This window comes from Mastomys coucha, unplaced genomic scaffold (assembly GCF_008632895.1).
Source record: "Mastomys coucha isolate ucsf_1 unplaced genomic scaffold, UCSF_Mcou_1 pScaffold7, whole genome shotgun sequence".
Classification (NCBI taxonomy): domain Eukaryota; kingdom Metazoa; phylum Chordata; class Mammalia; order Rodentia; family Muridae; genus Mastomys; species Mastomys coucha.
The window spans coordinates 3525669-3543546 of record NW_022196913.1 but is presented as its reverse complement, the minus strand read 5'-3'; the positions used below and the strand labels follow the sequence as shown (position 1 = coordinate 3543546).

At 41.8% G+C, this 17878-nt stretch overlaps 1 protein-coding gene across 4 annotated transcripts in view; it reads right to left on the bottom strand.

The window, feature by feature from the left end:
- The window catches only part of Usp6nl (USP6 N-terminal like), a 125089-nt gene that overhangs the window by 57107 nt on the left and 50104 nt on the right, over positions 1 to 17878 (bottom strand). For 3 of the 4 annotated variants that reach the window (XM_031359350.1, XM_031359351.1, XM_031359349.1), the window contains one exon: positions 1309 to 1376. In XM_031359350.1, coding sequence (XP_031215210.1) covers positions 1309 to 1376 — 68 coding nt within the window. Of the gene's footprint in view, positions 1 to 1308; positions 1377 to 7159; positions 7622 to 17878 lie in introns of those variants that run through there. The other variant, XM_031359352.1, reaches the window with a different exon arrangement.

Sequence of the window (17878 nt, the reverse complement as noted above, 5' to 3'; positions counted from 1 at the left end):
TTATCCCGTGTCCACCTGGCCAGAATCCCTAGTCCCGCGGAACAAGGGGCCCCCGCGAGAAACCCCGGGCCGTGGTAATACTATACCTCTTTTCCTCCAAGCCTCATGAACATTGTGGAAGAAGGGCCAAAAGGCTGTTAGAGTCAGAGGTCAAGGAGGACAGGATAAAACAGTGTCTTCTGGGTATAACCAGACCCAGCGTACTCAAGGAGCTCTCAGCAGTGGTGGCTGCCTGCACAGTACCCAGCTTGTCAGCATTCCGGCATGCAGGAGGGAATGGGTCCTAAGCCCCCTACCCTGAGCTGAGGGTAGTGACAGATACTAAGAGATGATGGATGCTAGAAGAGGAGTTAGTCTCGTTTAGAGGCATGGTGCCTGGTGAGATTAGCATGTGCCACCAAAGCTGCACACACCCATGTGCATGTATGAGCAGCGCAAACTGGTGGGAAAGAAAAGAAAGTAAGCTACTTGAAAGCAGGAAAAAGAGGTGCAGAGTGGATGTGGGAGGAGCTAGGAGGAACAAGGGTGAATACGAACAAAATACATTATATGCATGTACGAGATTCTCAAAGAACAAAAATATTAGAAAATTAAAAAATAAATCTATTAGGACATATGGGTAAAATCCTAGTTAAAACTGAATTTATATGAAACATAAACACAAGAATCTGAGACTTATGGTAAATTCACAGACGACAAATACAGTATTCATATAAGATTATTTAGTTCTATATATTTACATACTCAAGTATTTATTAAGTAGCTGCTATGAGTCAAAAATTGTCCCAGGTATTTAGTTTAGAGGAATAAATCAAACAAAATTTCATAACCCAAAAAGTTTCTATTCTAGAAGAAAAAGCAGATAACAAGCAAAACATATCAAGACAGTGAAGTTACTGGGATTCGGATGATGATAAAGAATGCCACCAGGTAACAAGATAAACAGAGCAACTGCAGATCACATTCAGGAAGAAGGATCTGAGGAACCATGTCAAATAGGTGGGCAATGGGGTCTTTGAAACTCCAGGACACAAGTACTCCAGGAAGGGAACAGCCAGTGCATAGGCACAGAAACCGAGCAGGCCCACGTGGCAGAAAGCAGCAAAGTGGGGGATGGGGGAGCAAAAAGGAGGGAGGGAGGGAGCAAAGAAAGAGAAAGAATATTCAGAGGAGAAAAAAGAGTTGAACTCTATGTTCTCATAAAGAGAACAAACTTCCTGTAATTTCAGCTCTCCAAAAAGCAAGCCCCTTTCTATTTATATGAATGTTTTAATAAACACACTTAAAGAGTAAATATAAGATACTCACTCTGTCATATTTAGCAACTATCTCAGCTCGTTCCTGAGCAAGTTTGAGTGCTACATCCTGGTCCGTATCTGTGGAGAGATCAAATTTAGATGGGCTGTTATCCTGAGGATAATAAAGTTAGCCATAAAACTAATAGAATACATAAGCAATATGGCCTACAACAATGAAAAAGTAACACAATCAAAATGATGATTTAGGTGCAGCTTTAGAGTACTAACTGATCCATCATGTCCATACGATGTATAAAGTCAAAGAGTGTAAATTTATTAATACAGCACAGGCTTCACAAATCCCTTGTTGTAGTCTTCATTTCAGTGAGATGTGCCTCCCTCACCTATCCACACCTCCCAAGTTCATGTCTGAGTGTCTGGTCTCGATCCGGTTGCACTGTTCTGGGAGACTGTAGAACCTTTGGACACAGATCCTTGACTGGCAGATGGGGGTCAGGGGGCAAAGACAGGCCTTGATCAGAGCCCAGCCTGGCACTTCTTTCTGCTTGCTCACCGTTTGAAAGGGTTCCTCTCCCTGCCTTCCTAGCCAGTCCCGTCTTTCCTTGGCCATGTCTGTCATGTAGTATAGTATTTGGCCACAGTGACAAGGGAAGTAATGGATATAGCACAGCACCCGAAGATCAACTTCATGCTGGGGTAACCTTTTTGTACACTGTGTGAAGATGTTTCTCTGTCTTTGCTCACCTGACTAAGGCACCTTCTGATTGGTTTAATAAAGAGTTGAATGGCCAATAGTTGGGCAGGAAAGGATATATAGGGCATCCAGCAGAAATAGGAACTCTGGGAAAGAATCAGAGATGAGATTTGCCAGAGGAAGAAACAAGTGCTGGGACTGAGGCGAGGTAATGAACCATGTGGCAGAATGTAGACAAGTTGGGGAGTATGGTGGTGGTGGTGGAGGTGGTGGTGGTGGTGGTGGAGGTGGTGGAGGTGGTGGTGATGGTGGTGGTGGAGGTGGTGGAGGTGGTGGTGGTGGTGGTGGTGGTTGTTATTCTTGTTGTTGTCTTGTCAACTTGACACGAACTACAGATAACCTAAAGAGGAAATCTCAATTGAGAAAGTCTCCATCTGATCAGATCAGATATCTCTGCAGCAATTTCTTAATTAATGATTGATACTAGAGGGACCAGTCCAACGTGGGCAGTGCTACCACTAGATAGGAGGTCCTGGGCTATATAAGAAAGCCTGCTGAAGTAGCCACAGAGAGAATGCCAGTACTCCTCCACAGTCTCTGCTTCAGCTTCAGCCCTAACCTCCCTCACTGATGGCCTGTGACATGAATATATAAGCCAAATAAGCACTTAGCCCCACACACTGGCTTTGATCTGTGTACTAGCACAGAACAGATAGGTAAATGGGTAAGTGATGGGTGGGAGGGAGGGAGGGAGGGAGGGAGGGAAGGAAGAAGGAAAGAATGAAGGAAAATAGATTTCAAGGACCACAATAAAAATAAAGGACAAATCAGAGACCATGTAAAAGGCAGTGCACCAATCAAGGAGCAACACTGTGGAAATAAAAAGCCTGGGCATGGGCAAACTTTAGGAACAGGAAATTCACAAGAGCAAAAATAACACACCAGCTACAGTGTGCTGAGTGCTGGCAGACAGCAAGACACTGCACCAAGTTCTTTAACAGGCCTTGCCACAAATTCTCACAGTCCTGTAGGACAAGTACCATTCTTAACCCTGCAGCAATCATAGCCATCATCATGAGGCTTAGCAATGTCAAACAGACTGCTCAACGACAAAGCTAGTGAAAAGTAAAGCTCAAAATCAAAACAGTGCTGACTGGAGAGCCCACCTCTTTAACCACTGCTTCATAAAAGAACGACAGATGGAACGCACATGTCTTACTTTTCCCTCAAATCCCATTCCTATGACAATTTAGGGACTCTTGAACCCTTCCCTTCAAGGCCTAGCATCAGGGTTTAGACATGAGTTGTCCATCAAAGATGTGCTGAGAGCTTGGTTCCTAGCTGAGAGGTGAACAGATCATGAGGACATCAACCCCACCCAAGGACGAATCCCCTCTGAGCTAACAGGTCACGAGGCATGCTTTTGTCTCTCTCTGCTCCAACATCAACCAGGTTGGTCTACCTTGCCACAAGTCCAAAAAACAGTGGAGCCAACCAAGCAGAGATTGAGATACAAAACAGATTGACGTTGTTTATAAGGGGCATTTTCTCACAGTGATAGGAGAACTGACTAATGCACCCTGAAGACAGGGATTCATTAGGGAGATAGGAGTGGAGTTAAATATAGGGAATGCTCAAGGGCTGTGTGTGGCATGGGTGAGTGCAGGAACCTGAACCAAACCCCCATTCGCCCAGCAGAAAAACAATCCTTTAAAACTGAAGCCGTAGGAAGCAGTATTATGGCATGTTTGCTAGCACAAGGAAGTAAACAGAGAACAAATGAGTCAAGGTGATTCAGAATAGTAATTCCAACTGAAGAGGTAGTATGCAAGTCAACTGTTTCCAAGGTGGGTATTCTACACTGCTGCAGCATCACATTGGTGAGTAGCTCTACTCCCCTCCACCCAACACCACCACCACCACCCCCCGCAAAAAAATCTAAATTCAAGGGGTTGAAGAGATGGTCTAGTGGTTAGGAGCACTTGGTCTTGCAGAGAACCTGGGTTCAGTTCCCAGGATGAACATCCTTGCTCAAAACCATCTGTAACTCCAGTTTCAGGATACCCAACCCCTTATTCTGACCTCCTTGGACAGCATCACACATAGTGCTCATATATACATGCAGGCAAAACAGTCAGGCACATAAAATAAAAATCTAAATCTAAATTTACAAAACAAACTAAAATATAGAGGAAAAATCAGCCTCAATAATTACAAAATAAAAGTTGTTTTAACAAAGTCATAAAATAAAAGTCACTTTGCATCCACTTAGACTGAACAACAACGAACTTGCTGACTGTACCACTAGAGACAGGTCATCTGCAGCTCAGGGCAAGGTTTCTGGAAAGTCACAGGATAGTATGTGTCAGGAGTCTTACAAAGACACACCCTTTACCCAGCATTCTATCTCCAGGCATTTAGGTCAGTGAACAAGTACAAGTTATTTATATTAGTCTTAAAAAACAGCATAATAGGTTATAAGCTTAAATTTTTTTCAACCCTAATTTTAATAACCATCTTTAAATGCTCTAATCTCCCTTCTAGCCACTACCCGCAGAGGTAATGGAAAAGAAAGGTTATTAGGATGCTGAGGAAGTGGACCTGTTTAGAAATTTTTTGTTGGAACCAATCCCATCTGCTTTGTCAGGAAATCAGCAATTCAGTTCATAGGAGTTAGCAGCAGCAGCTCGATCCACTAGCAAATACTTCAAGAATGCACCAGCAGCAGTCCAGTTCAGTAGTGTTGGGACAGCAAACATGAATCAGCAGTGGTGGCACAACCTAGCAGAAACAGCCAGGCCCTAGCTGTATTGGCACGAGCCAGTGGGCACCACCAGAAGTTCTTTGCTGTGCCTCTCTGAATGAAGTGAAGATCAGCAGAGTCAGAGCAAGAAGTGCTGCACACCTAGTTATGCCAACAAGTCAAGCCCCTCTTGCTTGCAATCTGCTGAGTTCTATTTATACCCCCTCCAAATATCATGCATCCTCCTCTGGTCTTGCCTCAGCACATGAGCCTGTCTTAGCAAAACTCCATGTGAGTCTGTCTCAGCTGACATCACTCTGCCAAACGGTCTATCTGCAGAAGCAACAAAAAGCTGCCAGAGCACCACCAGAAGCTTTCTGATGTGTTTCTGTCTATGGAGCTCAGGTATGCAATGTAAGGCGAACCAATACATGTGAATGGTAGTGACTCCTTCATCACGAGTCCTTTCACAGGCCTGATTTAGCAAAACATCCTCACTTGTGTCCACTTCAGGAGACACTCCTTCACAGGGGCTAGGGGGGGGTGGATAGAGTGGAGTAGGGGGTGTTTCACATTCTCAGAGTACAAAACATTAATAAGCACTCTTTCAGTGCAAGTGTGAACAGTAAGTAAGTAGAATGGTTCTATAGAATAACCAAATAGACACTAGTTGTTCATCAGATGCTTACAGAGAACTAGTACACAGAATAGTCTGAGATAGCCGGGCGGTGGTGGCACACGCCTTTAATCCCAGCACTTGGGAGGCAGAGGCAGGTGGATTTCTGAGTTCGAGGCCAGCCTGGTCTACAGAGTGAGTTCCAGGACAGCCAGAGCTATACAGAGAAACCCTGTCTTGAAAAAAAACCAAAAAAAAAAAAAAAAAAAAAAAAAAAAAAAAAAGAATAGTCTGAGATAAACACGCATACATACCACCCCCCACTTCCTCTCTGCCACTCAGCTTTGAAGCAATACACTCATGCCTCTACTGAAGGGGAAGAAAGTGAGTGCACAGAAATTAAATTCAAGCTGGGAAACTGAGAACCTACTAAACTCTTGGAGTGTAGCCAGAGCTGCTAAACACTTCCTTCCAACCCAGCAGACATGTTTTCCTAGGGTATCTTTGACAGTGGGCCTTTACTCCCCCTACCACTCCTAGGAATACAAACAGATTTCTGACATAAGAAGGAAAAGTTTTAAAGAGTAAAAGAAAGAAGAGGAAACAATGTGGGTGGGAACTGCAATGTCAATAATCCAAGAAAATGTGGGCAAGCTGCTCTTTTGAACCTTTACTCAGATCACTACCAGGCTAAAGAACTCTACCAGGGAAGCCCAACTGTCTAGCAGTAATCATTCTGGAATAAATGAAACTGAATCTTTGGTTTCCTAAGAGAATGATCATGCGTTTTATTTAACATAATCAAAATACTTTACTCCAGAAAATAAGTAAGTTTTAAAAATACCCTTATAAATGCCCTATCCTTGTGTGTTTCTCTGGAAAGAAAATTTTATTAACATTAATGAATGTATTCTAGAAAAAAAGTAGATTAAAGGTCCAACTAACCTTAGAGCCAAATATGCTTCTTTTAAGAGACAAGAAAGAAATACTAGCTTTTCTACTGCTAAATTTGCACACTGCATGGTAGTCACCGATAGCATAGTAAACCTGCTTAAAACGTGTTTCCTGCTCTCTTGTCTTAGTTTATACGCCTTCAACATATACTAGATTGCTCATTTAAAACCTCCGTTGTGAGAATAATTTACCCTAAAGCTTTGATCACAAAAACAAAAACCAAAAACCAAACAAACAAAAACACCAAAAGCCACCTAGTGTCTGTCCAAGTATGCAGAAGTTTGGGCAACTACTGTTCAATGCCCCCTCTGCTTCTCAGTGCTTACACGTGTGCCACCATGAACTAAAAATTCAATCAGGGTGCTAGCCCACTATTTACACTATAACTTAATGTTCTACTTTCATGAGAAATCCATAAAAATAAGTTTCTTTGGAAAAAAATCATTGCCAAATATTACATGATTTAAGTACAATTTAACATGGCTGTTAAAAAGGGGTATGGAAAGAATTCCCTGTCCTTAAAAATAAGACCATGGAGAAACATGAGAAATGACTATTTCAAACACCCCTTACTCTACTAACATATTAGTTTAATACTCAAGTTTATAGGAAAATATCTCTAGATACAAATTTGTGGAAGAAAATGACTACAGTATTTTTCAGAAGCATTTTAAAATTTGACATAATTTGATGTGTAAATCATTTAAATCCTCCCAAACTTTTAAGAATAACTATGTACTTGAACTACATTCTTTAAAAATGCACATTACAACATTTCTAAATTTCAAATTCAGTCATGTAACACATTGAAAGCAGAAACTATCTTTCCTTGTGAGTACTTAGCGAGGTAAGCAGCCAGTATAGAAAGCAATACCAACTTTAAAGCATATTACCCTTGGTTAGATAAGCAGGCTGGCTTTGCAACGAGACGGCGGCCTCAGTCCTCATAGAACACCGTCCACTCAGGTCTCACTGCTGTGTGAGAGTATGAGGTGGTACCTCACACATGCTACAACTGACAGGAGCAAAAGATGGCACAGCTCTGCTTACACTGTGAGACCAGCGCAAGACAAGGAGCTTGCGAGACAGTCTTCCTGTTTCCAAATGGAAGAAGGCCTCACTGTGGTTACTTGGACTGTGGATACTCAAACAAAGATGATATTTGTTGAGAGAAAAACACGTCTTTCAGGCTGAATCCCCGCTAGGAGTCACAGCAGCCTACACCCGACATTCCGCCTCCCTGCAAACAGGGGCTTTATACAAGCGACCTCACTGCCACTCTTACAGGCCAAATTAGCCACATTCTTAGGACGTGCAACAAGAGTTGTCATGGAACACGCGCGCGCGCGCGCACACACACACACACACACCACACACAAATTAAATCTAAGAAGAAATACTTTTTAAGTCTATTTTATGTTTTAGCATAAATTTTAATTTTTAAAATTTTTTTTAATTAATTAAAATGTCAAATCCTGATTCATACTATAAATACATGGTAAGACAGTAATCCTGGGAACTTTAAAAACAAAGTTTATTATACTTTTTTGGGGGTAGAAGGGAGCATAAACTGCACAGCAGCACCAGTGTGAAGGCCAGGGAGCAGCTTGGAAGAGTCGGTTCTCTTCTTCCAGGACATGGGTTCCAAGGACTGAATTGGGTCATCCGGCTGGACCTGGATAAAGGTGAGTACCTTTAACCACTGAGTCATCTTGCTAGCCCACATTTCAAAAATTTTAATAAACTATATAAATGTAATGAAAAGTTTTCTTTTATCTGTTTCCCCTTATTATTATTGTTTATTTAAATAGGCAAAAACCTATAATTTGGAAAACATTTTGCATAAGTCAACAGCTGTGTTACCTTTTGTGTGTCTAGAAAGAGTAAGTCACTGAACTAGACAGTCATGACTTAAGGTTATGCTCCACTGAGGGCAGGGATAATATCCAACAACAAAAGATCTGAGAAGCACAGGAGGAAGAAAGGGGAAGAATCAAGTCATACCCTAAGGAATGAGAATCAGACTGCTACCAAGTCTCATCAGCTAGAAGATAATGAGGCATACTTTTCAAAGTCCTAAGAAAGACTGTCATGAACTTGGAATTTTATGCCACAAATGAGAAAAATAAATAAATATGATTTTAGATATTACAAAGTAACAAGCTGAGATGCATTGAAGAATGTTTTCCCACCAAATTACTGTGATGTTCACAGCCTACTCCCTATGGCCTGTGAAATCAGCACAGTGCAAAGGGTCACACGTGGGACTGACAGGGATCATGAGAAATCAGAAATGGACAGGTAGGCCCAATTCCATCACAAAAGTCCTGAATAGCAGAAGAGCAGCCGGGCCAAAGACAGAGATGGAAGGACACACAGTCTCCTCTGGTAACCCAGTTCATGGATTTCAGGCTTCTCATTCCAGAACTGTAAGAGAATAAATCTGCATTTTTTAATGCCACGTGGCAAATTTGTTTCTTGTTTCAGCAACATAAATACATAAGAATTCAAAGTTTGCTACCTCTATACATCTCTCTGACCAGCAATTTGAGAATACACTACAGAAAAACAATACAAAACAAAATAGCAAAAGCACTGGCAGCCCCTCAGTCACACTATAGCCGAGACTTAACTTCCTCGTCCATGAGCCCTGAACTTCAGCCCTAGTCTCAGGCTCACTAGCCTAATTGTAGGAAGAATCCTGCAGCCTCAGTTTGGTGCAAATCTCGCACCTAGATAGCTCTGATCACTCCAGCCTGCCTTCAGCAAGAATCCTGTTATATTTGTCTCGTGGTCATTTTCTAGCCTCTCACATAGCCCCACCCTGACATAGCCCCACCCTGTGGCTCATTAGTCAGTATAAATCCTTAATTATATTTAGAATTGAGCTTGATCTAAATTCTCTTGGCCATAGCGATAATCTTGGCACTGGTTTTAATAGCCCTAAACAAAATATTGCTTATCTTTTAAAACAAGTATAGAATAATTTTCTTTCTACAGAATCAAAACAGAAGGAAACACAGGATCCAAGAAATCATAAGAGGCAACGGACATTTCCCTGTGTCAAATATATAGCTGCCCAGATGGCAACCCGTCTACATTAGAATGAGGACTACAAGATGCTTTCATGGCTCATCACATCCAAGTAATCTCAAGGGTACCTCCCAGCAGTGTGATACTGTAAGTTCGCATCACAGCACCAGAGAGTGACAGACTACTAGGACCCTCCAAACAGGTGCACAGTATAAAAGCTACAGTCCATGGATGAAGTAAAATACAAAGGGCCATGACATGAACCTTAATGGCACACACGAGACAATTAACTCATGTGACACTGACACCTACAAAATAAGGATATGTCCTCTACATACTTCACCACAGTATCTAAGAAGACACCATTACTGTGATTACACAAAACTGTGTTGCCTATTGTCAGCATCCAAAATAAACCTTGATGTGCACACATACAAAATTCACTACAAACTGAAGTTTCCTTTGTACAAGCAACTAATAATACTGAAATTTCTCTATAGTATATAAAAATGTGCATATTTTGTACACATACATATTTTATTATTATTTTAATTTATGCATATGTATTTGTGTAAACAAACACATGTCCACAGAGGCCAAAGACGATGTCAGGTCCCCCTAGAGCTGGAGTGGCTTGTGAGCTGCCCAAAATGGGTGCTAGGAACTAGAGCTCAACATGGGTCTTCTGGAAGAGCAGCAAGAGATCTTCACTGCTGAGTCAATCCCACTACTCTGTATATTTTATGTTCTGTTTTCTGTTCAAATAAACCAGAGGCATCCTTTAAAAAATGCTGCAGTCCATGTTGACTCTTTCTACCTACCAGTATACCGTGGTGGTAGTGCGTCTCCACAAGCCCGCAGGTAGGGGCCCTATGGGCTTAGCAGCCAACAGGAAGGGGCAGAGGTTCACACTGCTAATGTCCATGCTGTACACTATGCCACCATGGTGGCCAAGCTGCCAACATGGGAGATGAGGAGGTGGGACTGCACTGTTTACATGCTAAGACTTTAGTGTAGTCACCCGGTGTTCAAAATGACAACATGTATTTGCCAGGCTCTAAAGCCAAAGCTGGAATGCTCAAGTAGAACTAAACAGACTACATTCAAAGTACAACTGTAAAGAAATCAGACAAAGGACCCCAGGAATCACCGACTGACTGGTGGCTCAGTGCTGTCTAGGCTGGCTTACTCTCAAACAGCATCCATGTCTACTTCCAGCAAGGGTACCAGGAGTCTTCTAAGAAGCACTGGGGCAGGGGGAGCCACAAGGCTCCCACACACCTTCCCACCCCTCACCCCCACCCTCTACCCCCATCACTACCAGATCACTCGCCAGTGCAGTCCCACCTCCCCATGTCTGGACTGTCAGTTCCACATTACACAAATGTCTCCAAGAAATGTGCAACCTCAGGAAAAACTCTTATCTCCTTCTTTCTCCCTCAACTCATATGTTGATCTTTAAAAATCACTTGGCTTTCTGCCCAGGCTCTCTGTTATGTTCACTTTGGAACAACAACAAAAGATTCTAATCAAAGTTGGAATTATAAAAATAGTACAAATAACCATGGGAAAGGTAAGAAAGCCAGGGAAGACCAGATATATGAAGGACCCGTGTCCTAAACCCTAAGTCCTCAGAAGCAATTAGGCATCCTCAACAAACAGCTACATGTTTTCATACACATTCCACATCCCTCTAGGTTAATATGCAATAGCTCATATAATAAAAGCATACCAAAGAAATAAGCCTAAATGCTTTAGTATTATCTTTTAATTATCAGTAAATGCTTTACGACCTCATTCAAAATATTTACATTACTGCCAATATTATTATCAACATTCCCATTATGTTATGCTTTAGACGGTTTTAAATATTTTTCATTAAATTTACAGAATGCATATCTTCAAACAAATTTCCATTGGGAGTTTGGATGCTAAAGGCAAGCAGATGGTGGAGGCCAAGGGACCACTGTCTTCCCTCTTCCCCAACAGTGAGCTCAGCAGCATGGCCAGGGCCCCCAGGGCAGCAAGCAGGCTGCAGCTTCCGCTTCCTTTATATTTATCACATTAGTGCTCAAAAAATTTCTTTCCAACCAGCCCTCAGCTGCCACTTCAGACAGCCTTACCCAGTCCCAACTCTCTGAATGGTATGAATAAAAAGATTAACAGTTTGTAACAGATGAGTTGTCTGGAAGTACACATGCTTAAGACTAGTGAGAACAGGGTAAAATGCTCAATGTCCTGAACACAAAGCATATAGCATCAGGGAGATATTCAACATTTCTATAAAAAGAAGTTACAGCTTTAACAATTCCTGAAAATGCTTCTACAACTTGCTTTCCAGTATCTAGGAAGAAACAAAATTATTTCTTAAAGTCCTAAAAAGCAAATGCTGACAAGGACTCATAAAAGAAAATCCCCCCTCACACTCAAACTAAACCAAAACTCAACCATGGGCTACTCTGCTTCACATTGCCTGCTGACCTACAGAGAACTGACTAGTGCTTTTAAGCTCCAGATTTCTATATCTGGTAACTGGAGAATTTTACTGGCATTTGCTTACACGGCTCTTCTACTACTTTCTCTGTGGCCTCCATGCTGGACTCTCTGCAATCTATCATGTCTCATACATTTTTTCCACTACCAAATGTGTATTTCTGCTTTTTGATACATATTTACTCAATTTTAAAGTTCTTCTTGTAGCTGACACTTACGTTTTTATTGCTCTAAGGTTCAGACACAGCCAGTTACACCTGTTTCTTTAAAGCAGCACTTCTGAGGACTCACACGCCCTTCACAAGGTAGGTAACCACCTGGGAAGGGCGGGCACCTGCGTCTGTCTGCTTGTTTATGCTCCACCTACTTCCTCCATGCCTCCTCTCCTGTCTTGCTCCCACATAAGACTTCTCAGTCTCACTTTCTCTACCACAGGCTCCATGCTCTCCAGGGTTTCCGTCATCCTTCAGGTCCAGAGGAAAGTCTTCAGCTAGGACAACCTGGAACCTTCCCCCACACGTCCCTCTCTCCACCTTCCAGGGAAAAGGATGTTTAAAGTCAAGGATCTAAAGCATGGCTGGCTCATCCTCTGGCTCCAAGCACCTGCTCGCTATGCTCTGCCCTCCTCCCAGTTGAGGAAGGCTTGGAGTGCCTGGCTGTTTAGTCACCCAGTGGGTAAGTTCATCTAAGAGAAGCCGAATGAAGGAGCCTTTTGCAAACCCAATGCCACGTTTTCAATCAGCCAATGGAGGATATCCCCAGCCTTACTTCTTAGGACAAAACTGAATCACAACTGACTCCCAGAAGCCTCAAAATTATACTAGTAACTCCCCTACTTCATACAATGGCTCACAGAGAAAAAGGAAACAGTGATGTAATAATATTTAAACACCATTCTTACTGATGAGAAACATAATTACTAACTGTTGACTATGAATGCAATTCTCACCATCGAGCGTAGAGTTGCATGACACGGTGCCAGCAGAAGATGTTTATGATACTCACATCCAAGACAAGGGGTGAGTCACTTTACTCCCTTTGCCTCGCCTACTGCTGCTGACAAAGTCAGATTCTACCTTAACTGCTGTTCCAGCAGGATGACTGTCTAATAGATGGGGCAAGAGTAGTCTGCAACGCCTTGTCTGTGGATGTTCCGGGAGCTCTTTACTGAGGTATTACTACCCGAAGAATACTGTGGTAGGTAGGCATTTAACACACATGAGCTCACTCCCCACAACAGCCTGCTATGGTAGGCTTATGATTAGGTCTACTTTTCACACCAGGAGACTGATGTGGTGAGATTAAACAATTCAGGTCACACTGGAATTAAGCTCCAGCACAGGGCTGAAATCCAGGCTGTCTCCTTCAACGCCCTGGTTGTAACCACCTCACATTTGCTCATGTATGTCGTGGCAGTCTTTTTACAGATACTCCAACAGCACCGGCCCTTACAATACTTTCCTTAGAAACAAATCTGAAACTCAATCCTCCTGCCTCAGTTCCTGAATGCTAGGGTCACAGGAATGTCTTCTTATGCCCAGCCTTTTCACCTATTACTCTTTACAGTTGAATTCTAGATTCCAATAGTCTTCTAATCTCACCAAAGTGTCAGTCATTTATGCAAAAAGGAGATTACTGGTGGTTTAAAGACGGCAAGAACAGCTTATAAATACTACTCTTTTGGACAGCAACTATGCCTTTCTATTATTATTTTAAGTTATAGGTTTTAGGATAAACACAAAAGATAACAAAATTGCCAAACTGAAAAATAATCACCTAATGTACAAAGTAATCATTCCTAAAAAGCTGTGTTCTTGAGTGACAGTGAATACCTTTACAATTAATTTTCACAATCACAGGAAGACATTCCATTTATTCCTTTCGTATAGCTAGAACATCAGAAAATGAACATGTATGGTATAGTCAATACAATGATCCTGTAAGGATTAACAAAAAAGAATGCAGCTGGAGCAGAGTTTGTTTGCAGGGTGTTGCTGGTGGTGTTTGAGCCAAGTCTCACTATACAGCCTTGCTGACCTAAGTCATTACTGTAGGCCAGGCTGCTCTTGCACTCATGACCTCCTGCCTTACCCTCTCAGTACTTACCACCACTCAAGCTACAAATACAAGACAAAAGGAATGGAAGGTGATTCGTAGACTGCTTACTTCAATAGGAAGTAACTTCAGACACTTCAGAAAACTTACTTTCAACTAAATATTGTATTTTTCTATTCTTTTAAAAATGGTATATAAAAGCCAAACTACACCAAAACTGAAACAAACTGCCTAGTGCCAGCTAAATATGAAGATAACTGCACTGCCATGCTTTGAAGTGTATAAGCACTGGTCCCTGACTCAAACTGGAGTGTAGCAGTAAGTTTAGGCTACACCACTTTGGCTCCTGGAAGACTGCACACATGAACCCACCCAGGAGCAATCTGGTTTGGAGAATGGAACACACACACACACACACACACACACACACCAGTTAATGTTAAAATGCCTTGGCTACTTCAAAGGCTGGGCACTCCTAATCCTTCCCCTGCTACCCCAGGCCCAACTGGGGAAGTGGCCAGTGGCCACTCACCCGAATTCTACATGGCTGGTTGTCTTTCTCTCCTGCAGCTCCTGTATCCCATCCTTCTCCCTTGAATCATGGCAATTCTCTAGGCTCCTTTTTCCCAGTTCCTAGCCTGTGAAAATCTAAAGGTTCTGCTCCATCTCCCTTAGCCCAGCCATTAGCCACTGGCATCTTTATTGATCAAACAAAAACCAATTGGGGACAAGGACCTTCAGTGTTTGGACATGCAGATTAAATCAAAGCATTAGAATCAATCCCCAACACTGGAACATAATGCCATCAAAAGCCAGCAATCTGATAACAATGAATGGCAGAGAATGAATCAAAGGTGCTCTAGAGGATGAAGAGATGGCTTGGCAGTCAAAGGGCACTGTTTGCTCAGCCAGAGGACCTGGGTTCTGCTTCCAGCACCCACTCACTCACAACTGTCTAACTCTAGTTCCCGAGGAGTCCAATGCCTTCTTCTGGCCTCTGGGGCATGGCAAACACGTTTTCACTTGCATATACACAATCAAAATATCCATAAACATAGGATAAAAATAAATTTTAAAGTGTCCCTAAACTCAAGCATGGCATCTCAAAATTCTCACAATACACAGCTGTTTTAAACACAATTCACTCAATAATTCTAAGCAACCTTGTACATAAGCATTTCAATATGTACATGTGTGTTTATTATGCAATAGTATTACTTACATTCCATCACTACTGTTATGCTAACAAAGTTGTTGTGTTTGGTGGCTTGTATATTAAGTCAGATGTACTTTACATAACAAGTACCAAAAGTGATATACCAATGTGCTCTCATCAGGAGACCAGATATATTAAGTCAGCAATGAAAGGCCTGCTTCACAGATAACAGCTACCATTACTTATTCTGTATAGTCTAATCTCCTCACATCAGAACCATAAAAGAGGTATCATTACTCGTCATTAAACAGACAGGAACATTATTAGATTAATTAACCTGCAGAGATCATAGAGCTTTTAAGCTCCAGAGTGACACTGAGACCAAAGCAATAAGGTTGCAAGGTTTTCTAAAGCTGTCACGTGGTCTATTAAAAAGCAGAATGACAAGCAAACAGACCAAGGTTTGTCAAGAAAACTTCTCAGCATTAGCTCAACATTAAGTAAGGGCAAGAGCCAAGAAAATACGCTTGAGTCCATGAGACAGAGGAAGGGAACAAATAAAGCTGCACAGGGAACAAGGCCCGGAGGAAGAGCAGCCTCTCGGATCAGCTCCCAAGTCAGCTGGGCCCTCACTCCCTGTCAGATGACACAGCTCCACCTTACTCAGTCCAAACAGGGCCACTGTCAGTCACACGTTATAGAAACTCTCACCTCTTAGACTTCAAATGAGAAAAGTGAGACTTGGAGGTAAAGCTACTTGTCTTACACTATGTTATCGTGGGAGCCTCAACCTCAACATGCATCTAGAAAGCATCAAGGCACAGCGCCACAAAAATTAAAGAGAAATGGGAACACATCTGTCTACTTCCCAATTAATAAATGATATGCTACCAAGAAAATGGTGCCCTGCCGGGCAGTGGTGGCACATACCTTTAATCCTAGCACTTGGGAGGCAGAGGCAGGCGGATTTCTGAGTTCAAGGTCAGCCTGGTCTACAGAGTTCCAGGACAACCAAGGCTACACAGAGAAACCCTGTCTCAAAAAAAAAAAACAAAAAAACAAAAAAACAAAAAAGAAAATAGTGCCCAGTAACCAGGAAATGGGCTGGTTGACTTCCATGGTCTCAAAACAGCATCCTCTGGTCGTGTTTCTACAAGCAACTACCCTCCTCAGGTAAGAGGAGAGCTGCAGGGCCTGCTCAGCACTACTGACTACTACATGCTGAGGCGGACGGTTTTCAAGTAGTTTTCTTCACTAGCATTATTATAAAGAGCTAAAGTTTTAAGGATACAAAATGGACTTTTGTGGAATCTGCTTATTATAAACAAGTATGCAAGTTTCCCCAAGAGTTAAACTGAAGTAGCTTGGTATTATTGCACATACCACTAAGAACAATAAAGCTTTATTTTAAAGAAAAGAACAGCCAGGGCTACACAGAGAAACCCTGTCTCGAAAAACAAAAACAAAAACAAAAAAGAGACTAAGTCTCTGCATCGCATCTTCTCAATGAACAGAAGGCCTAGAGAAACATACTTGATTACCATGGGGGACAAAATGCAAGATTTAAAGGTCACACAAATGCTGACAAGACACTGAACTATGCTAGCAGGGGCTGGATCCACTATTTCAAACCTAAGTATATATGAGCCAAGTAACTGATCATATTGTAAAGTAACCTAAACAAATTAGAGTTGTTCTAAAGCAGATGTCTCTGGAAATTCCACTTACTATATTTTAGAAAGTGACTTTGGATCATCGGGAAGATTTTTCCTTTAAACTATTTTGTACATGATACTGATCTTGCCAATCAACCATAGTTTTGCCAAGAAAAACAAAAAAACAAAAAAGCAAACAAACAAAAAAACAAAAACGAAAAAGCAAAAAGCAGAACACTGCTTTTCAAGGTTGGCAAGGAATTAATACATACAAAAACCTTTAGTAAACTTGCTTGCAAACAAATATTTCTATCCTTGTTAACAGCAGATTATTATAACTATTTTTAACTCTGTGTGTGTGTATTTGTTTGTGTGCATACATATAAGCATGTATGCACGTGCCTGTGGAGGCCAGAAATCAACATCTGGTGTCTTCCCCAGTAACTTGTTCCTTTATGTTTTTGAGACAAGGTCTCTCACTGGAGCTCACCAATTTGACTAAACAGATTAGTGCCTTGCTGTCTGCTTCCTGATTCGCTGGGATTCCTGGGTGCTGGAGATCTGAAGACAAGTCCTCAGGCTTGCAGAGCAAGCATTATACCAACTGAACCATCTCCCTAACCTCTAAGGTGTTTTAATAGTCAGGTTAGTGGTGCCCTTCTGTTTATAAAGTAACAATCCACAGCTGACAATTTCACAAACTCCCCTGCATGGGAGGCAAGGTGCCTACCTGTCCTCAAGATGCTTAGAAACCAACAAATGTGTCCTTCCCCTAAGGAATGTACTTACTGTAAGATTTTATCAGCAATAAAAGGCAATGGGGCTATTTTCAAAACACACAATACAATCATGTGGGACAAAACTTAATTGAAAAGGAGCTAATTTAAAATTAGAACAAAATTCCAATGTGAACACTCTTTGCTATTTCAATATTATGAACAACAGTCATTGACTTTTCTCACAGGCTATATATGCTTGAAGTCTGGCCCACTTGCTCCTCAAATCAGAAGCTCACAATGTTTACACATGGCAAGAACACAGGAATGCCAACAGAAACTGAAGTTATTTCCTTTAACCGCTATCAAGCACTATAAATCTTTGGAAAATGTGGTTATCTTCTATTACTACATGCTGTAGAAAAGGCTTTCCTGTAGAATTATGTATGGAATGCATGGATATCAGTAAACATTTGCAAACTTCAGCTCTTCCCAAGTCTAAAG